Genomic DNA, 22,826 nt, shown 5'->3' on the forward strand with positions numbered 1-22,826 from the left:
AGTAAAAAAAAAAAAAAAAAATAGAACAGGTGAAAATAATTTTAATTGTGTATTTTACGGCCCATTAGAGCTAATATATTACCATTTCAACATGTAATCAATATAAAACTGATGTAACATAAAAAAATACTAGTCAGATATTTTACATTCTTTTTTGTACTGTCTTCAAAATTCCACTGTGTATTTTATACTTACAGCACATTCAAAAACTAAATTTTTATTAGAAGTACTTGATCTATACTTAATTTCATAAAATTTACATTTAAAAAATTAAATTCACATACCCAGGTTGTTCAAAACATACTTAAAAGTTTTCTCGGAACTAAATTAAGGATCACTTTTAAAATTTTAATTAAAATTAATTGCACTAAAAAATTTAGTTTCTTTGTCAGATCAGCCACATTTCAAGAGCTCAGCAGCCACATGTTGCTAGTAACTATCCTATTAAACAGCAGGTTTATAATCCAAACTTTATTGGTCCTTTTCATATAAATACACTAAGTTTTTGACATGTTCTTCTTGAAATCCAGAATCTTTTTGCTCTCCTCAGTCTTGCGGATTCTTAATGCTTACTTTATGATGTTGAATAGAATTGTAACACAGTTGACCCTTGAGCAACACAGGTGTGAACTGAGGGGTCCACTTATATGTGGATTTTTTTTTCAATAAATATATTGGAAAACTTTTTGGAGATTTGTGACAATTTGAAAAAACTCTCAGACAAACCGCACAGCCTAGAAAAGTCACAAAAATTAAGAAAAAGTTAGGTGTGTCATGAATGCATAAAATATACATAGATATACATATAACATACAAAATATGTTTTAATATATTATTTATGTTATCAGTAAGGCTTCCAGACAACAGTAAGCTTTTAGAAGTTAAGTTTTGGTGGTATCAAAAGTTACATGTGGATTTTTGACTGTATAGGGGTTCGGTACCTCTAACCCCTGCATTGCACAGGGTCAACTGTAATTTTAATGTCTGGCACTAGTAACATATTTAAATACCTATGAAATGGGTGTGGAAAAGTCAGCAATTTAAAAGCTTTCAGGTTTATAATATTACATGTACTTTTTAGTAAATAGTAATGAAAACATTCGTGGAATCATGTAATTCCGTTGAATTTAGGCACAGGGGCACTATGTCAAAAAAAGGATTTAAAGATTTCTAGCATATAAAGTCATTACCTAAATCCTGTGGCTGTGGAGTTGCCCTTACCTTTTTTTCAGTTGCTTTTTAATTTTGTCAGCCAGGCAAAATACATTATCAGGATGCTCTCATACAGCCTTTTCCATCAAGTCTTAACCCTAGAACTTTTTTCTTGGACCTTCTAAATACATTGCTTTTCATGTATGAAATGAACATTACCCTCAAACAGTTTAAATATATCCCAGGATTATCCCACATAAACTAAAACTAGTCTGTCTTATTTTCCTTCCTACCTGCTTATTATTTATATGTGAGAGATATTGATTCTATTGTTGGACAGTTCATTTTGTTCTGTTTTTCCTTAATTTATGCCTCTAGGATCTTCTTAGGAATAAAACTAAAATAGATATTAGCTGTTATTGGTTTGGTTTTTATTTGAATGAGATTAGTGAAAGTAGGGGAGGGACCTTAGCAGTCTCTCAGTAGCATATTCAAATATGTGAATAATTACTATGTAGAAAACATCTGGAGGCACTTTATTGGTGGTTACAGGTAAAGTAAATGGGAACACACATTCATATTAAATGAAAGACAATTAAATAATATACTTTTTTAATATAATCGTTGATTAAGCTTAGATATGCTTCCCCCCTCCCACCCTTTGGTCTTCCTGCCTGTTCCCAGGGTTTCTGTGTTCTTTTCTATTTTTTTACTGAAGCACAATGGTATTATCTTCACTGAGATGTTTAATATTGATCATATTTGAAAGCTGAGAGTATTTTCAGTATTCCTTTTTTTGAAATTGTAATTGAAGGAATGATTCTTTTAAAAATTACAAATCTAATTTTTTCTCCATGCACTTAGTACATTTTTGTAAAATCAGTGTATTGCATCTCTATACCCAAATGTAATTCCTTTCTATTTTCAGAAAGATATTTTACTATAAAATAATCTGAACTATAGTTACGTAATATAGACCATACAACTAAGTGTTATAAATGTATGCAGGTGTAACTGAATTTATAGCATGAATTCTATTAATGTAGTATCATCCATTGTTTTATAATCCTTATATGAGAAAGATTAATACAGAAATAATAATAAGCTAATGACAATTTTACCATTTAAATAAGACTTTTTTTTTTAATGTATTAATTTCAAAGGAGAAAAATCGACAAGTTCAGTTCTGTTGCCTCTAAACTTTGGCATTCTAATGTGAAAAGTTCTCATGCTGTTACAGAGACAGTGATCTGCTGTGGTGAAAGGAGGATGAAGTTTAGAATCATCTAATCTGAGCTCTTCTCCCTACTAAGTTTATTTGCTATGACCTTGGGCGAGTTTTGTTTTGAACTTCCCTGAGCCTCAGTTTTCTTCCCTTTGAAATAGAGAATACAACCTCTCTTTGTTCAGCACCCACTCTATGTATCCAGCAGTGAACTAGGCACACCTAGGTGAACTTTGCCCTTCCTGACCCTTTCTTTCTGCTTGGGAGACATATATTAAACAAATAATTGCATATTTAATTATAGTTGTGATAAATGTATGAAGGAAAGAATGGAGTAGTAGGAATGTGGGAAAGGGGTGATCAGACCTAGATTGGGGGCCACGAAAGGCTTTCTTGAGGACGGATTGTTTGAGTGAAGCTCTAGAGGAATCCGGGCGGGTGAGGTAGGAAGAAGAGAGCCCTTGACAGAGGAAGGAGCATTTGCACAGACTCTAGGCAAAAAGGAGCGCTGTGCAGACAGGGAGGGGAGATGCTGCTGCTGAGGTAGGCAGGGGCCAAGTCTTACAGAGCCTTTTCACTGTACTAAGGCTTTTATTCTTTATCTTCAGAGCAGTGGAAAGACACCGAAGGGAGAAAAGCAAGTGACATAATCAGATTTGTGTATTTGAAAAATTAGTCTGAGGGAGGGGATATGGGGATATAAGTATACGTATAGCTGATTCACTTTGTTATACAGCAGAAACTAACAACAATGTAAAGCAATTATACTCCAATAAAGATGTTTAAAAAAAAAAAGAAAAGAAAAATTACTCTGGCTGCAGTGTGGCGTATGGATCTGAGAAAGGGGAGACCTGCAGTAGTGAGATGTTTAAAAAAAAAAGAAAAGAAAAATTACTCTGGCTGCAGTGTGGCGTATGGATCTGAGAAAGGGGAGACCTGCAGTAGTGCAGATGAGAGGTGGTGGTAACATGTACTTACAAGATGGGGGAGTAAAGACAGAAATGGACGGATCAGCCACGTATTGAGGAGGAAAAATCAATAAGCTGTAGTAATGCATTGGTAGGGTAATGAGTGATCACTAACATTTATTGAAGGTTTACTAAGTGGCAGGTTCTACACTCTCTTACTTAATCCTCATTGCAACTATAAAATGTGGGAGTTTGCCATCTCAATTACATAGATTAGGAGGTTTGGAGAGGTTCAGTAACTTGCCAACGTTCGGAGAGGTTCAGTGACTTGCCAAGCGGGAAAGTGGCAGACTCTTAGCTGACTCATGGCCAGCACCCTTGACCACTGTACTGGAATGGATGTAAGGAAAGTGTGGAGGAGAGGTGGAGAAGGTACCAAGGATCACCCCTAGATTTCTGCCTTCCTGTTTTGATGAAGGGTGGTGTCATTCACTGGGGCAGAGAACACCAGGTGAGGCCCAGCTTTGTAGCATCAGAGCATTTAGTGTGTATATCTTCAGTGATCTTCCATAAGATCACTTTTTAGTGATCTTATTCAAGTTCAAATTATGCTCTGGCACAGTCACCTAATGAGTCTGTGATATGTATAGCTTTTGTTTACTTAAACTAAGCCAGAAAATATGCTTGATGATAGTACTTATCCTATCTTTATAGAGAGGGAACAGTTAATCATTATTATTAATAATGATGAAGTTATTCTACTTCAGTAGCTGGTTCATTTTTTGTTTATACTGTAATTGTCTCTTCTCCTCTAGATTATAAAGAGTTCCTTTTGTTCCAAATATCTAATGTGGGAAATAATGTCGGTTCAGTAACTGCTTGTTGGAAGAATGTAAGCTTAATAGCAAACACTTAAATAGTACTTTACATATTTCAGACAGAAATTTCACTTCATACGGTCCCAAATAGAAGACTTACTAGATTTTATTTCTAGTTTTTGTTTTTGTTTTAACATCTTTATTGGAGTATCATTGTTTTACAATGGTGTGTTAGTTTCTCCTGTATAACAGAGTGAATCAGCTATACATATACATGTATCCCCATTTCTCCTCCCTCTTGCGTCTCCCTCCCACCGTCTCTATCCCACCCCTCTAGGTGATCACAAGCACCGAGCTGATCTCCCTGTGCCTTGTGGCTGCTTCCCACTATCTGTTTTACATTTGCTAGTGTATATATGTCAGTGCCACTCTCTCGCTTCGTCCCAGCTTACCCTTCCCCCTCCCCTTGTCCTCAAGTCCATTCTCTATGTCTGTGTCTTTATTCCTGTCCTGCCCTTAGGTTCTTCAGAACCAGTTTTTTTTTTTTTTTAGATACCATATATATGTGTTAGCATATGGTATTTGTTTTTCTCTTTCTGACTTACTTCACTCTGTATGACAGACTCTAGGTCCATCCACCTCACTACAAATAACTCAGTTTCGTTTCTTCTTATGGCTAAGTAACAGTCCACTGTATATATGTGCCACATCTTCTTTAACTATTCATCTGTCAGTGGACACTTAGGTTGCTTCCATGTCCTGGCTATTGTAAATAGAGCTGCAGTGAACATTGTGGGACATGACTCTTTTTGAATTATGGTTTTCTCAGGGTGTATATGCCCAGTAGTGGGATTGCTGGGTCGTATGGTAGTTCTATTTTTAGTTTTTTAAGGAACCTCCATATGTTCTTCATAGTGGCTGTATCAATTTACATTCCCACCAACAGTGCAAGAGGGTTCCCTTTTCTCCACAACCTCTCCAGCGTGTATTGTTTGTACATTTTTTGATGATGGCCATTCTGACTGGTGTGAGGTGATACCTCATTGTAGTTCTGATTTGCATTTCTCTAATGATTAGTGATGTTGAGCGTCCTTTCATGTGTTTGTTGGCAATCTGTATATCTTCTTTGGAGAAATGTCTCTTTAGGACTTCTGCCCATTTTTGGATTGGGTTGTTTGTTTTTTTGATATTGAGCTGCTTGTAAATTTTGGAGATTAATCCTTTGTCCTTTGATTCGTTTTGCAAATATTTTCTACCATTCTGAGGGTTGTCTTTTCGTCTTGTTTATGGTTTCCTTTGCTGTGCAAAAGCTTTTAAGTTTCATTAGGTCCCATTTGTTTATTTTTGTTTTTATTTCCATTCCTCTAGGAGGTGGGTCAAAAAGGATCTTGCTGTGATTTATGTCATAGAGTGTTCTGCCTATGTTTTCCGCTAAGAGGTTTATAGTTTCTGGCCTTACATTTAGGTCTTTAATCCATTTTTAGCTTATTTTTGTGTATGGTGTTAGGGAGTGTTCTAATTTCATTCTTTTACATGTAGCTGTCCAGTTTTCCCAGCACCGCTTATTGAAGAGGCTATCTTTTCTCCATTGTATATTCTTGCCTCCTTTATCAAAGATAAGGTGACCATATGTGCATGAGCTTATCTCTGGGCTTTCTGTCCTGTTCCATTGATCTATATTTCTGTTTTTGTGCCAGTACCATACTGTCTTGATTACTGTAGCTTTGTAGTATAGTCTGAAGTCCAGGAGCCTGATTCCTCCAGCTCTGTTTTTCTCTCTCAAGATTGCTTTGGCTATTCAGGGTCTTTTGTGTTTCCATACAAATGGTGAAATTTTTTGTTCTAGTTCTGTGAAAAATGCCAGTGGTAGTTTGATACGGATTCCATTGAATCTGTAGGTTGCTTTGGGTAGTAGAGTCATTTTCACAACGTTGATTCTTCCAATCCAAGAACGTGGTATGTCTCTCCATCTATTTGCATCATCTTTAATTTCTTTCATCAGTGTCTTATAATTTTCTGCATACAGGTCTTTTGTCTCTTAGGTAGGTTTATTCATAGATATTTTATTCTTTTTTTTGCAGTGGTAAATGGGAGTTTTTCTTAATTTCACTTTCAGATTTTTCATCATTAGTGTATAGGAATGCAAGATATTTCTGTGCATTAATTTTGTATTCTGCTACTTTACCAGATTCATTGATTAGCTCTAGTAGTTTTCTGGTAGCATCTTTAGGATTCTCTATGTATAGTATCATGTCATCTGCAAACAGTGACAGCTTTACTTCTTCGTTTCCAATTTGGGTTCCTTTTATTTCTTTTTCTTCTCTGATTGCTGTGGCTAAAACTTCCAAAACTATGTTGAATAATAGTGGTGAGAATGGGCAACCTTTTCTTGCTCCTAATCTTAGTGGACATGGTTTGTTTTTCACCATTGAGAACAGTGTTGGCTGTGGGTTTGTCATATATGGCCTTTATTATGTTGAGGTAAGTTCCCTCTATGCCTATTTTCTGGAGGGTTTTTATCATAAATGGGTGTTGCATTTTGTCAAAAGCTTTTTCTGCATCTATTGAGATTATCATATGGTGGTTTTTTTTTTTTTTTGCGGTACGCGGGCCTCTCACTGTTGTGGCCTCTCCCATTGTGGAGCACAGGCTCCGGACGTGCAGGCTCAGCGGCCATGGCTCACGGGCCTAGCCGCTCCGCGGCATGTGGGATCCTCCCAGACCAGGGCACGAACCTGTGTCCCCCACATTGGCAGGCAGACTCTCAACCACTGCGCCACCAGGGAAGCCCTATCATATGGTTTTTATCCTTCATTTTGTTAATATGGTATATCACATTGACTTATTTGCGCATATTGAAGAATCCTTGCATTCCTGGGATAAACCCCACTTGATCATGGTGTATGATCCTTTTAATATGCTGTTGCATTCTGGTTGCTAGTACTTTGTTGGATTTTTGCATCTATGTTCATCAGTGATAGTGGCCTATAGTTTTCTTTCTTTCTGACAGCTTTGTCTGGTTTTGCTATCAGGGTGATGGTGGCCTTGTAGAATGAGTTTGGGAGTGTTCCGCTCTCTGCTATATTTTGGAAGAGTTTGAGAAGGATAGGTGTTAGCTCTTCTGTAAATGTTTGATAGAATTTGCCTGTGAAGCCATCGGGTCCTGGGCTTTTGTTTGCTGGAAGATTTTTTTTTTTTTCTTGCGGTACATGGGCCTCTCACTGTCGTGGCCTCTCCCATTGTGGAGCACAGGCTCCAGATGCGCAGGCTCAGTGGCCATGGCTCACGGGCCCAGCCGCTCCGCGGCATGTGGGATCCTCCCGGACCAGGGCACGAATCCATGTCCCCTGCATCGGCAGGCGGACTCTCAACCACTGCGACACCAGGAAGCCCTGCTGGAAGATTTTTAATCACTGTCTAAGTTTCAGTGCTTGTGATTAGTCTCTTTATATATTTTATTTCTTCCTGGTTCAGTCTCGGAAGGTTGTGCTTTTCTAAGAATTTGTCCATTTCTTCCAGTTGTCTGTTTTATTGGCATATAGTTGATTGTGGTAATCTCTCATGATCCTTTTTATTTTTGCAGTGTCAGTTGTTACTTCTCCTTTTTCATCTCTAATTCGGTTGATTTGAGTCTTCTCCCTTTTTCTCTTGATGCGTGTGGCTAATGGTTTATCAATTTTGTTTATCTTCTCAAAGAACCAACTTTTAGTTTTATTGATCTTTGCTTTTGTTTCGTTTCCTATTGATCTTTGCTTTTGTTTCCTTTATTTCTTTTTCATTTATTTCTGATATGATCTTTATGATTTCTTTCCTTCTGCTAACTTTGGGGGTTTTTTGTTCTTCTTTCTCTAATTGCTTTAGGTGTAAGTTTAGGTTATTTATTTGAGATGTTTCTTGTTTCTTAAGGTAGGATTGTATTGCTATAAACTTCCCTTTTAGAACTGCTTTTGCTGCATCCCATAGGTTTTGGGTCATAGTGTTTTCATTGTCATTTGTTTCTAGGTATTTTTTGATTTCCTCCTTGATTTCTTCAGTGATCTCTTGGTTATTTAGTAGCATATTGTTTAGCCTCCATGTGTTTGTATTTCTTACAGGTTTTTTCTGTAATTGATATGTAGTCTCATATTGTTGTGGTCAGAAAAGATACTTGATACAATTTCAACTTTCTTATATTTACCAAGGCTTGATTCGTGACCCAGGATATGATCTATCCTGGAGAATGTTCCATGAGCACTTGAGAAGAAAGTGTATTCTGTTGTTTTTGAATGGAATGTCCTATAAATATCAGTTAAGTCCATCTTGTTTAATGCATCATTTAAAGCTTGTGTTTCCTTATTTATTTTCATTTTGGATGATCTGTCCATTGGTGAAAGTGGGGTGTTAAAGTCCCCTACTATGAATGTGTTACTGTCGATTTCCCCTTTTATGGCTGTTAGCATTTGCCTTATGTATTGAGGTGCTCCTATGTTGGGTGCATAAATATTTACAATTGTTATATCTTCTTCTTGGATCGATCCCTTGATCATTATGTAGTGTCCTTCTTTGTCTCTTCTAATAGTCTTTATTTTAAAGTCCATTTTGTCTGATATGAGAATTGCTACTCCAGCTTTCTTTTGATTTCCATTTGCGTGGAATATCTTTTTCCATCCCCTCACTTTCAGTCTGTATGTGTCCCCAGGTCTGAAGCAGGTCTCTTGTAGACAGCATATATATGGGTCTTGTTTTTGTATCCATTCAGCCAGTCTTTGTCTTTTAGTTGGAGCATTTAATCCATTTACATTTAAGGTAGTTATCGATATGTATGTTCCTGTTACCATTTTCTTAATTGTTTTGGGGTTGTTATTGTAGGTTTTTTCCTTCTCTTGTGTTTCCTGCCTAGAGAAGTTCCTTTAGCGTTTGTTGTAAAGCTGGTTTGGTGGTGCTGAATTCTCTTAGCTTTTGCTTGTCTGTAAAGGTTTTAATTTCTCCATCGAATCTGAATGAGATCCTTGCTGGGTAGAGTAATCTTGTTTGTAGGTTTTTCCCTTCCATCACTTTAAATATGTCGTGTCCCTACCTTCTGGCTTGCAGAGTTTTTGCTGAAAGATCAGCTGTTAACCTTATGGGGATTCCCTTCTGTGTTATTTGTTGCTTTTCCCTTGCTGATTTTAATATTTTTTCTTTGTGTTTAATTTTTGATAGTTTGATTAATATGTGTTTTGGCATGTTTCTCCTTGAATTTATCCTATATGGGACTCTCTGCACTTCCTGGACTTGGTTGACTATTTCCTTTCCCATATTAGGGAAGTTTTCACCTATAATCTCTTCAAATATTTTCTCAGTCCCTTTCTTTTTGTCTTCTTCAGGGACCCCTATAATTCGAATGTTGGTGTGTTTAATGTTGTGCCAGGGGTCGCTGAGACTGTCCTCAATTCTATTCATTCTGTTTTCTTTATTCTGCTCTGCGGTAGTTATTTCCACTGTTGTATCTTCCAGGTCACTTATCCGTTCTTCTGCCTCAGTTATTCTGCTATTGATTCCTTGTAGAGAATTTTTAATTTCATTTATTGTGTTGTTCATCATTGTTTGTTTGCTCTTTAGTTCTTCTAGGTCCTTGTTAAACGCTTCTTGTATTTTCTCCATTCTATTTCCAAGATTTAGGATCATCTTTACTGTCATTACTCTGAATTCTTTTTCAGGTAGACTGCCTGTTTCCTCTTCATTTGTTCAGTCTGGTGGGTTTTTACCCTGCTCCTTCATCTGCTGTGTATTTCTCTGTCCTCTTATTTTGCTTCACTTACTGTGTTTGGGGTCTCCTTTTCGCAGGCTGCAGGTTAATAGTTCCCTTTTTTTTTGGTATCTACCCCCAGTGGGTAGGGTTGGTTCTGTGGGCTGTGTAGGCTTCCTGGTGGAGGGGACTGGTGCCTGTGTTCTGGTGGGTGAGGCTGGGTCTTGTCTTTCTGGTGGGCAGGACCGCGTCCGGTGGTGTGTTTTGGGGTGTCTGTGACCGTGTTATGATTTTAGGCAGCCTCTCTGCTAATGGGTGGGGTTGGTTTCCTGTCTTGCTAGTTGTTTGGCATGGGATGTCCGGCACTGGAGCTTGCTAGTCATTGTGTGGAGCTGGGTCTTAGCGTTGAGATGGAGATCTCTGGGAGAGCTTTCGCTGTTAAATATTATGTGGGGCTGGGAGGTCTCTGGTGGACCAGCATCCTAAACTCAGCTCTCCCACCTCAGAGGCTCAGGCCTGACACTCGGCCAGAGAGCTAAGACCCTGTCAGCCACTTGGCTCAGAATCAAAGGGAGAAAGGAAAGAACAAAAGAAAGAAAGAAAAAAATAATAAAATAAAGTTATTAAAATAAAAATTTTTAATTAAAATATTAAAAAGTAATAAAAAAAGGAAGAGAGCAACCAAACCAAAAAACAAATCTACCAGTGATAACAAGTGCTAAGGACTATACTGAAAAAAAAAACAAAAAACAAAAAAATACAGACAGAACCCTAGGACAAATGGTAAAAGCAAATCTGTACAGACAAAATCACATAAAGAAGCATACACATACACACTAACAAAAAGAGAAAAAATATATATATATTAAAAAAATGGAAGAGAGCAACCAAATCAATAAACAAATCTACCAATGATAATAAGCTCTGAACACTAAAATAAAATAAACATAAAACTGGAAACAAATTAGATGCAGAAAGCAAACCCCAAGTCTACAGTTGCTCCCAAAGTCCACCTCCTCGATTTGGGATGATTCATTGTCTATTCAGGTGTTCCAGAGATGCAGGTACATCAAGTTGATTGTGGAGGTTTAATCCGCTGCTCCTGAGGCTGCCTGGAGAGATTTCCCTTTTCTCTTCTTTGTTCGCACGACTCCCGGGGTTCAGCTTTGGATGTGGCCCCGCCTCTGCGTCTAGGTCGCCTGAGGGCGTCTGTTCTTCGCTTAGACGGGACGGGGTTAAAGGAGCCGCTGATTGGGGGGCTCTGGCTCACTCAGGCCTGGGGGAGGGAGGGGCACGGCGTGAGGGGCGGGGCCTGCGGCTGCAGAGGCCAGCATGACATTGCACCAGCCTGAGGCGCGCCGTGCGTTCTCCTGGGGAAGTTGTCCCTGGATCCCGGGACCCTGGCAGTGACGGGCTGCACAGGCTCCCAGGAGGGGAGGTGTGGACAGTGACCTGTGCTCGCACACAGGCTTCTTAGTGGCGGCAGGAGCAGCCTTAGTGTCTCATGCTCGTCTCTGGGGTGCGCGCTAATAGCCGTGGCTCCCGCCCATCTCTGGAGCTCATTTAGGCGGTGCTCTGAATCCCCTCTCCTCGCGCACCCTGAAACAATGGTTTCTTGCCTCTTGGGCAGGTCCAGACTTTTTCCCGGAGTCCCTCCTGTCTAGCTGTGGTGCACTAACCCCTTCGGGCAGTGTTCAGGCAGCCAACCCCAGTCCTCTCCCTGGGGTCTGACCTCCGAAGCCTGAGCCTCAGCTCCCACCCCCACCCGCCCCGGCGGGCGAGCACACAAGCCTCTCGGGCTGGTGAGTGCCAGTCGGCACCGATCCTCTGTGCGGGAGTCTCTCCGCTTTGCCCTCCGCACCCCTGTTGCTGTGCTGTCCTCCACGGCTCCGAAGCTCCCCGCTCCGCCTCCCGCAGTCTCTGCCCGCGAAGGGGCTTCCGAGTGTGTGGAGACCTTTCCTCCTTCACAGCTCCCTCCCACTGGTGCAGGTGCCGTCCCTATTCTATTGTCTGTTTTTAATTAATTTTTTCTTTTGCCCTACCCAGGTACGTGGGGGGTTTCTTGCCTTTTGGGGGGTCTGAGGTCTTCTGCCAGCATTCAGTAGGTGTTCTGTAGGGGTTGTTCCACATTTAGATGTATTTCTGATGCATTTGTGGGGAGGAAGGTGATCTCCATGTCTTCTCTGCCATTTTGAAGGTCCCCCTATTTCTAGTTTTTAAAATGTCATTTTTTTTAACCTTACATGTCTCATTCCATGCATTGTTTAGACATTAGAAAAGTGATTTCATGAAGTAGATTGAATAAATTATTAGTAGTTTGAAAACAAGGATGTAGATCCTAGAGAGTTTTACATATGTGTATTTTGTCCTCAAGAACCTAAGCTTAAGTTATGCATATAGCAAATAATAAATATTGAATAGCTTTATATTAATATATTAATTAGAACCATATCAGTATATCCTATTAGCATAGATATGTGAATCAATTGTAGAAACTCTTTTAAGATTCAACCAAATATATAGATTAGGGCTTCCCTGGTGGCACAGTGGTTGAGAGTCTGCCTGCCGATGCAGGGGTTGCGGGTTCGTGCCCTGGTCTGGGAAGATCCCACATGCCGAGGAGTGGCTGGGCCCATGAGCCATGGCCGCTGAGCCTGCGCGTCCGGAGCGACGGGAGAGGCCACAACAGTGAGAGGCCTACGTACTGCAAAAAAAAAAATATATATATATATATAGAGAGAGAGAGAGAGAGAGAGAGAGAGAGAGAGAGGTAGATTAAGTTGTGAAATGTTAATTAGGTTGTGAATAAGTCAAATCTAAAGCTGACTTCCTTCAAAATGTGACTTTTTAATTTTAATTTCTAATATAATACATTTAGTCACTCAGCCTTCTGCTCTTTTTACACTCTACCAGGTATTATCAGTTTCTCTTGAAAATCCTACTGAAGTGTTTGAAGATGGAGAAAATCCACCAAGTAGTCGCTCCTCAGAGAGTGGATTCACTGAGTTCATACAGTATCAAGCAGACCGAACTGATGACATCGACAGAGAACTGAGTGAGGGACCGGAGGCAGCTGCCATCCCAATTGGTAGCACATCCTCCGAAACAGAAACGGCCTCCACTGTGGGATCTGAAGAAACTATCATCCAGCCCCCTTCCATAGTCACTCAGGGGGCAGCACCCCAAAGTGGGAAGACAGCCCAAAAAACTGCAATGCAGTGCTGCTTGGAGTATGTCCAACAGTTTCTCACCAGACTTATCAACCTCTACATCATTCAGAGTAACTCTTTCTCTCAGGCTTTGGCTACAGAGCATCAAGGGGATCTTATTCGAGAGCTAGGAGAGACTTCAGACTGGGACAGGGATTCCCACGGTGGTGTAAAAGAGAGAAACATAAGTAAACAAAAAACTTCAAAAGAATACCTTTCTGCCTTCCTTGCTGCCTGTCAGCTCTTCCTGGAGTGCTCAAGCTTCCCAGTTTACATTGCTGAGGGGAACCATACCTCAGAGTTATGTTCTGAAAAATCAGAGACTGGTAAGGTCATCTCTGATATTTAAAAATATTTTTATGGCATGCTTTCCCCTCCCCCTTTATTTTAAGGAACACTCAGATATTAAAACTGGGATTTCTTTTAGCCTCTTAATTTTTAAAACTTTTAATTTGTAGATTTTTTTTCAATGAAATACTGTCATTATGGGGAGATTGATATGTTGGAAAATTTCCTGATTTCCTTTATTATGACTAGCATCATATGTGTTTACCTTCATTTAAATTTTTATTTATACATATATATATACACACATACACACACACATACATAGTACACACACATAGTGCAGTGAGTACTACATAATGTTAATTGATTAATAAACTTTTTTTAGGACAAAATAGGTTGTATGACTTGGCATAAGAAAAATACATATTAAAAAAATTTTATGAAGTTTCTGGTGCTGCTTTATTTTCTTGAAGCTCTAGTCTAAGTGAGAAACCATGGTTTTGTTCACCGAGCAAGGCCTAAAGTTATTTGGTAGAAGTGCTTTGTGTTTTGAAATTAACTTGGAAGATAGGGTGTGCGTGAAAGGTTCAGCGTGATGGACTGTGTTGGCTTCCGGCTTTCGTTTCAGACTGGGAGCACGTGCAGCCTCCACTGTGGCTGCAGACGCTGATGACCGCTTGTAGCCAAGCAAGTGATTGCAGTGTGCAGAGCGCTGCGATTTCACTAGTGATGGATCTGGTAGGACTGACTCAGTCGGTGGCCATGGTCGCTGGGGAAAACATCAACAGTGTGGAGCCTGCACAACCCTTAAGTCCAAATCAGGGAAGAGTAGCTGTGGTTATTAGACCTCCCCTCACTCCGGGCAATCTGAGATACATAGCTGAGAAGACTGATTTTTTCAAGGTGAGCTCTAAGAAATACATTCATGACTAAGATGATACTTGAGCTAATTTGTGTAGCAGAGACTTTAAAGGAAATAATCAGGCTTAATTAAACACCCCTTAATATCATACCATATAGGAAAAGACACCACACTTGATCAGTGCTGCTTGGCCAGTCTTCTCCCCACCTTTGTGAGGAGAAAAAAGATAAGGATGAGGGGAGTATTAGGGTAAAGAGAAACGTTCATTTATACAGTAAAATGTATTTCCAGATAAAGTGGTTGTGACACTTTTGCTTTTCGTAGAGTGCAACCTCAGCTCTCCAAAACACCCAGAAAAAGTTTTCTGACTGAATTGTCTGATGATCATTTGTGATGCATGATGTCATTCAAAAAAAATGCAGTCTTTGATCTCTGTTACAACAGTAAATATGATATCCTCTACATAGAAAGAACATCAAGTATATTTGACTTAAGCAGGTAGATTATTTATATATAAAATTTTTTTTAAATTTTAATGTAATTTCAAGTTATTGTGCCCCTCCAGATAGTTCCTCCTGCTAGGTTAGAGTTGGGTTCTACAATGTTGTGGTGAACCCTGATGATTGTTGCATTTTTATTAATGCTGTCATAGATCATCAAGTGCTATGTTAACACTTGTAGTACTGAAATAGTTACAACCTATTTTGTATGTTTTAAGTAGTTTGCATATTTAGACTATGAATTATATTTCACTTTGCAGCATATAACTGTAATGTTAAATTGCCTTCAATATGGGATTTATATCCTCTTAAAGATAACATACTCTAGCATCACTTTACTAAACATCTCTAAAATAGTGAAATGGGGTCTCATCTGGACCCTGTAAAAAGTGATTACATATCTGCTGCTTAAGATAAATATAATTAAAGGACTATCATAAGAGGTTCTAAAAGCCTGGACCAGAAAGTGAGCAGATGGAAAGCTACACTTTTAAATCTCATTCCAGTGGCATAATGAGTATTAAGACCTTCTAGGTCTGGCAGTCAGAGGCTTGTTTGTACCTAATAGGAAATGTCTGTTAAATAAGTTTCCATTTGCAATTTTGTAACTGTGACTTTTTTTTTTATAGCATGTAGCTTTAACATTGTGGAACCAGATGGGAGATGGGACACCTCAGCACCACCAGAAGAGTGTGGAACTGTTTTATCAATTACATAACTTGGTTCCTTCTTCTAGCATCTGTGAGGATGTTATAAGTCAGCAGTTGACCCATAAAGATAAGGTAAATTCTTCTCTTCTTATCCTGTGCCCACCCTACCTCCTGCTCGCATTATACTAAAAGGTAAATTAAGGAAACTCTAGGAAAATTATTTCATCTAGTATCTGAATAAGAGATAATATGAATTCATTCAGTGATCATCAGATCTCTAAAATACATGTGTTCTATTCTTTTTAGAGGAAAGTTCTTTACACAAGCGTCAGTAATATGAAAAATCAAGGAACCCAAAATCAAATGCTGGGTTTATTTCTTGGTTCAGGATACCACCTGTGGGGAGTGATGATTAAAGTTGTTGGTGGTCCAAGTTCTTGGGTTGTTTAAAGATGTATTCGGTGGTCTCAGTTATGAAACTGGTGGATACATTAACTAATATATGTGAAATGACATTTATAAGCTATGGAGTGTTAGTATGTGAGATTATATTATTTGCCTTATTATAAACATCCAAAATAAGGATTTTGTATCCTAATGTATATGAAGTGTGATACATACGTCAGTTAGAGTAAAGATGGCTGAGTCATGACTGGGCCTGAGAAGAAGCTAGAACAATCATTCTGATTGACCTGTTCAGGGAAACTTAATGAAGTTTGTGGTCTTCCTGTATCTGCTCTCCAACGTTAATTTTAAGAAGATTTTATTGAACAGCTTTTAGAAGTGGATTGCCCTCATTTTGAAAAGTTCTCAGTGCTAGTGAGATTGAATGGGTTATGTTCAAAAAGGCATTGTGTAGAGTAAATGCAGCATTTGGCAGGGGGACCTGGCAAATGAAGGAGTAAATGAGAGAACTGAAAAGTTTATTCCAAGAAAACTGTTAAAATTCTAATTTTACTTCAACACATTCTTTCAGAATTGTTCAGAAAATTTTAAATAGAGCCTTGTATTTCAGTGCAGTAATTTGCTTTACATTAAGTATAAATCTAGGACAAATTATACACCTGTTTACTTGTATAACATTTCATTTTAAAAAAATACTAAGCTCTGAATAAAGATATTATATATCCATGAAAAAAACTATCTGTTATTATTTACTTTTTTTTACATGTTTCTGTTGGTTGATGTATAAACACAGACTTCATTGGAAAACCATTTATTAGGCCCACAGAAAAAGCAGGCGCTCCTCTAACCTATTACAAACAGTTTAGACAGTCGCAATCCCGATTTCAGTGATCTTTTACTTGAAGGATTCCGCAAATGCTGGAGGAAGACTATAAAATTTTTGGAATATTACAATTTCTTTTTCTCTGTTTTTTTAAAATTTTATTTATTTTTATACAGCAGGTTCTTATGAGTTATCCATTTTATACATATCAGTGTATACATGTCAGTTCCAATCTCCCAGTTCATCCCACCACCACCACCACCACCACCACCCCCACCACTTTCCCCCTTGGTGTCCATACGTTTGTTCTCTACATCTGTGTCTCTCTTTCTGCCCTGCAAACTGGTTCATCTGTACCATTTTTCTAGATTCCACATATATGTGTTAATATACGATATTTGTTTTTCTCTTTCTGACTGACTTCACTCTGTATAACAGTCTCTAGGGCCATCCACATCTCTACAAATGACCCAATTTCATTCCTTTTCATGGCTGAGTAATATTCCATTGTATATATGTACCACATCTTCTTTATCCATTTGTCTGTCGATGGGCATTTAGGTTGCTTCCATGACCTGGCTATTGTAAATAGTGCTGCAGTGAACACTGGGGTGCATGTGTCTTTTTGAATTACGATTTTCTCAGGGTATGTGCCCAGTAGTGGGATTGCTGGGTCATATGGTAATTCTATTTTTAGTTTTTTAAGGAACCTCCATACTGTTCTCCATAATGGCTGTATCAGTTTACATTCCCACCAACAGTGCAAGAGGGTTCCCTTTTCTCCACACCCTCTCCAGCATTTGTTGTTTGTAGATTTTCTGATGATGCCCATTCTAACCGGTGTGAGGTGATACCTCGTTGTAGTTTTGATTTGCATTTCTCTAATGATTAGTGATGTTGAGCAGCTTTTCATGTGCTTCTTGGCCATCTGTATGTCTTCTTTGGAGAGATGTCCATTTAGGTCTTCTGCCCATTTTTGGATGGGGTTGTTTGTTTTTTTGATATTGAGCTGCATGAGCTGTTTATATATTTTGGAGATTAATCCTTTGTCCGTTAGTTCATTTGAAAATATTTTTTCCCATTCTGAGGGTTGTCTTTTCATCTTGTTTATAGTTTCCTTTGCTGTGCAAAACTTTTAAGTTTCATTAGTTCCCATTTGTTTTTTTTTTTTATTATTTTCATTACTTTAGGAGGTGGGTCAAAAAAGATCTTGCTGTGAATTATGTCATAGAGGGTTCTTCCTGTGTTTTCCTCTAAGAGTTTTAAAGTGTCTGGTCTTACATTTAGGTCTTTAATCCATTTTGAGTTTATTTTTGTGTATAGTGTTAGGGAGTCTTCTAATTTCATTCTTTTACATGTAGCTGTCCAGTTTTCCCAGCACCACTTACTGAAGAGGCTGTCTTCTCCATTGTATATCCTTGCCTCCTTTCTCATAGATTAGTTGACCATAGGTGCGTGGGTTTATCTCTGGGCTTTCTGTCCTGTTCCATTAATCTATATTTCTGTTTTTGTGCCAGTACCATATTGTCTTGATGACTGTAGCTTTGTAGTATAGTCTGAAGTCAGGGAGTCTTATTCCTCCAGCTCCATTTTTTTTTCCCCTGAAGATTGCTTTGGCTATTTGGGGTCTTTTGTGTCTCCATACAAATTTTAAGATTTTTTTTGTTCTAGTTCCGTAAAACATGCCATTGGTAATTTGGTAAGGATTACATTGAATCTGTAGATTGCTTTGGGTAGTATAGTCATTTTCACAATTTTGATTCTTTCAATCCAAGGACAATTTCTGTGTGATTTCCATTAACACATTTTCATTATCTAATACTAAATACTGGTCTTTCTAAATAATTTATTTTTCCATTATTCTATCCATTGTTATCTTAACAGTTAATCTTTCCAAATAATTCCAAAAGTGATGTAATATTTTTCTTGTAGAAACAATTTTTTTGGTCCTTAAAATTTTTTTTTTTTTTTTTTTTTGCGGTACGCGGGCCTCTCACTGTTGTGGCCTCTCCCGTTGTGGAGCACAGGCTCCGGACGCGCAGACTCAGCGGCCATGGCTCACGGGCCCAGCCGCTCCACGGCATGTGGGATCTTCCCGGACCAGGTCACGAACCTGTGTCCCCTGCATCGGCAGGCGGACTCTCAACCACTGCGCCACCAGGGAAGCCCCCTAAAATTTTTAATCTAATAAACCAGCTTTGTAAGTGTTGATAAATTCATTTGGGATTAACATGTAGTTTCTGGGAGCAAAAGCAAAGTATATAGTGCCATAAAATTGGTTTTATGTGTAATATATAAATACTGTGTATTTATATATTAAAATGAGGGGGAAAGTGCTTCCTATACTCAGAATATCATAACATGCACATTATTAGGTTTTTCCATCCCATGTTATAAAATAATCTAGTAAACTGATTACCTAAACTAAATAACAACTTATGTGGCAGCATGAGATGATCCTTTAGGTTTAATATTTCTTTATATATTTAAGTATTTTCCACTTTTCTACTTCCATAAAAAACACAGCTTATTTCATCGTGTGTTGGAGTTCTGTGAACATTGAACATAATACAACATAATACTCTGTCTTAAATAACTACTTTGTTTATACTAAAATTATTTAATACCTTCAAAGGATAATAAAATAATCTCTCATATTCATCCTCAGAAAATAAGGATGGAAGCACATGCAAAATTTGCAGTTCTTTGGCATCTAACAAGGGACCTCCATATAAATAAGTCTTCATCTTTTGCACGGTCTTTTGACAGGTTGGTTACATTTTATATTCTGGTATCTTAATGTTTCTTTTCTTGAATCCCCTAGCCTATTTGGTAGGGGAGAAAGAGCAGGGATCGGAGAGAGCAACTTGTGATTTTATAAAGAGAATTTATAAGTTATTTTTTTAAATCTAAGCTGTATTAAAAGGCATGGCATTTTCATTTATCTAACAGATTTTCACCTTTCATGCTCTGGAGCACCCAGTGCCCCTTCCTTTCATTGGATGACTTCATCAAGTTACTTCTATGTTCCAGGAGCCATTCTAGGTGTCAGGGTTACAGCAACAGATACAGCCTTCTTGAGTATATATATATATTCACATTCAGTGAAATTTCATATAAACAGTAGATTGTATAAGTGTTTCTCTAGTAATCATTCTCAGTCTTCTGCCTGAGCCAGACATTAAAATCTATAGCAAAAATACTGACAAACCGCTTCCATGGATTAAAAAAATCTGTAGTTAACTGCCTGAGAGTTTGTCTAGACAACATAGATGACCCATACCCCAAATATGAGATTTGCAGTAACTTCCAAGGAGATGCCATTTATAGGTAAACTTACATACATTGGCATAGATAGCAGTCTCACCAGCAAGTCTCATAGAGGTGACCCCAAATCTAACTACACTCAAGCCCCACTCAGGATCAGATGTGGACTCTACTGGATGTTATTTCAGCTGGTTATTTCACACAGCATCACCATTTTAAAACGGTCTGCTGTTGAACCCCTGTAATGAACTGGGCCCTGGTCCTAGGTACTTTACAGATACCATCTGTAATTTATTGACTGCCTGTCCTCATCATGTGAGGCAGTGAAGGCCCCAGTGAAGTTAAGTGATTTGCCCAAGATCGTTACACACGAGGTGAAGTGCATGGCCCAGATTTGAATCTTGGGTGTTCTGATTCCAAACTATACCTCCACACCTTTCACAGAAGGTCTTTCCTTGAATTAAGCACATCACTTCAACTGGTAAAGAGAATGGGAGCAGTGGGGCACAGACCAACATGAAAGTAGTGTTGACTTGCAGACCGTTCAGTATTTGGTGACGTGAACAGTAATATGTTGCTAAAACAAGACTAATTGTTTAAGGTTTTTTTTTTCTGTTTTTTAGTATTTATCTTTTAAAAGTAATGTATGCTTGTGAAATTTCAAAAAACACAAAAAACGAGAAAAAACTATTTCTCCTTTCTTATAGTATCTACAGAGACTGGGGATTAAGATGATTAAAATACTGTGGTCAGAAGTTATTCTGAAGTATGATTACTTTAAAATAGTTAATTCAAAGCAAGAAACACAACTTATAGATGTTAATTTTAGAAAACTTAGAGTGTTAAAATTAAAGTAGGTATTTTGCTCTTTATTTTAATTATTGGTGTTTATTGTAGGTCACTGTTCATCATGTTAGACAGCCTTAACAGTCTCGATGGTTCCACCAGCTCTGTGGGACAAGCCTGGCTGAACCAAGTCCTGCAAAGACATGATATTGCAAGAGTTTTGGAACCACTGCTATTGCTCTTGCTTCATCCCAAAACTCAGAGGGTTTCAGTGCAGCGGGTACAAGCAGAACGTTATTGGAATAAGGCCCCCTGTTATCCCGGAGAAGAGAATGACAAGCATTTCATGCAGAATTTTTCCTGCAATAATGGTGAATATCACACGGAAGTAGAACAACTTTATATAGAATTAAATTATTAAAATAAAATGAAAGGCAAACACAACAGTGATTGTCAGGAGAATCAAACGTGAGAATTTCTCCCTGGGCTGATTTTCTCCCCTCCGCATGCACTAGTAGTGCTCACATGGGCTGTGTCAGTATGTACCGTATCAGCGACCATCATAGGGGACTTGGATCTCTGTTATCAGTTGCTTCTTTCAGGGGAGGACTCAGCCCAGCTCTGGTCGGAAACATTCTTCAGTATTAACAAATAACCTTTAGAGTTTATAATCCTGGCCCTGCAAGGCTCTGTAGATACTTCACTGGGAATCTTTAGTAAGCTTATAATGCACTTCATATTTCATGCGTCATTTTCCTCATCTGTAAAATAGGAATGATAATACCCACCTCTCAAGGCTTCATTGTGAATGTTAGATATAGCAATGTTTGTGACATGTTTAGTGCAGAGACTAGTGTGTTTGATAAATATTCTCTATTGCTAGAATAAAGTCCACACTTCACATATTGCCAAATGATACCCTTTGTAATACACTGATAATGGCCCCCTTAGATTAATATACCTTAGGGACAAAAGACTCAATATTTCATTTGTATCTCTTGTCAAATAATCCTGTGAGGTCAGTAATGAAAGGTCACTTGACCAAGCAGGAAACTGATGCTTAGAAGGCTGTGGTTTTCTCAAAGTCTCAGAGCTGGTAAGCGGTTAAGCTAGAACTAAACTGTCGTGCTCCTACTTCATCTTTAGTGTGTTTCTACAGAGCCTTGGTTCCTTTCTCTAACTACCTTTCCACTGCTTCCCCTGAATCTTCTAAGAACATGCTCTACCCTGCTTATTGCCAGAACTCTTGTGTTAGCACTTTGCCTGCCATAGTTCCTGCCTGTCAGCTGAATTCTCATCTGTCCTCTGAGATCATTCTCAGACCTCACCTGTGGTGTCATGATGTTTTTCCTAAATTTGAAGCATCTGATTTTGCACTGCTTGCATGGAACTAAGCCTCTCTAAAAGAATGTCCCCCCAAAAGTACCGAAATGGATATTTGTGATGCCCTGCTAGTTTTAAACTTCTTAGAACAGTGATGTCTTTTCCTTACCTCACTCTCCTGTCCTGGTTTAGGGCCTTACTCAAACTATATAATTCATAAATGCTTGTTGAATTTTATTAAAATCAAGAAGATTTTGTATTTATATATTAACTATATACTAAGTGATTTTAAAAGGATGTATTTGGGGATAAGGGCAAAGTTTTATATTTTATCTGTTAAATGTGCTGTTTTGTTTAATTCAGTTGAATAACAGGCCTTCTAGTATTGAATTGTCTATTAAATTCTAGTTAATGGTCATCTACATAATTTTCTAACTTAAAAAGTCTAGCATATTAATAAATATTTTAATAGGAAAATATAAGGAGGTAATGAAAGTAATGATTAAAAATCTTGTTCAGTCTACGTTTCAGTTATTTTAATATATTTTATATTTTTCCTTTACTCTTTTTCTCATATGCCAGTAAGCCAAGTACAACTCATTGCATCAAAAGGAAATGGTGAAAAGACGCTTACCATGGATGAAATAGAGAACTTCAGTCTTACTGTTAATCCATTAAGTGACAGACTGTCCCTTCTAAGTACAAGCAGTGAGACAATTCCAATGGTTGTATCTGATTTTGATCTTCCAGACCAACAGATAGAAATACTTCAGAGTTCTGACTCTGGATGTTCTCAGTCCTCTGCTGGGGACAACTTGAGTTACGAAGTTGATCCTGAAAACGTGAATGCACAAGAGGATTCCCAGATGCCAAATGCAGGCTCCGCAGATGATGATGTTCAGC

At 38.3% G+C, this 22,826-nt stretch overlaps 1 protein-coding gene across 2 annotated transcripts in view; it reads left to right on the forward strand.

The window, feature by feature from the left end:
* Positions 1 to 22,826, forward strand: part of DOP1A (DOP1 leucine zipper like protein A) — an 87,733-nt gene that overhangs the window by 32,792 nt on the left and 32,115 nt on the right. For both annotated transcript variants that reach the window (XM_007445881.1, XM_007445880.1), the window contains exons 14-19: positions 12,724 to 13,345; positions 13,936 to 14,210; positions 15,299 to 15,451; positions 19,216 to 19,316; positions 20,712 to 20,971; positions 22,506 to 22,820. In XM_007445881.1, the coding sequence (XP_007445943.1) occupies positions 12,724 to 13,345; positions 13,936 to 14,210; positions 15,299 to 15,451; positions 19,216 to 19,316; positions 20,712 to 20,971; positions 22,506 to 22,820 (1,726 nt within the window). The remainder of the gene's footprint in view (positions 1 to 12,723; positions 13,346 to 13,935; positions 14,211 to 15,298; positions 15,452 to 19,215; positions 19,317 to 20,711; positions 20,972 to 22,505; positions 22,821 to 22,826) is intronic.

The sequence above is a fragment of the Lipotes vexillifer genome, unplaced genomic scaffold (genome assembly GCF_000442215.2).
Source record: "Lipotes vexillifer unplaced genomic scaffold, Lipotes_vexillifer_v1.1 scaffold413, whole genome shotgun sequence".
NCBI lineage: Eukaryota > Metazoa > Chordata > Mammalia > Artiodactyla > Lipotidae > Lipotes > Lipotes vexillifer.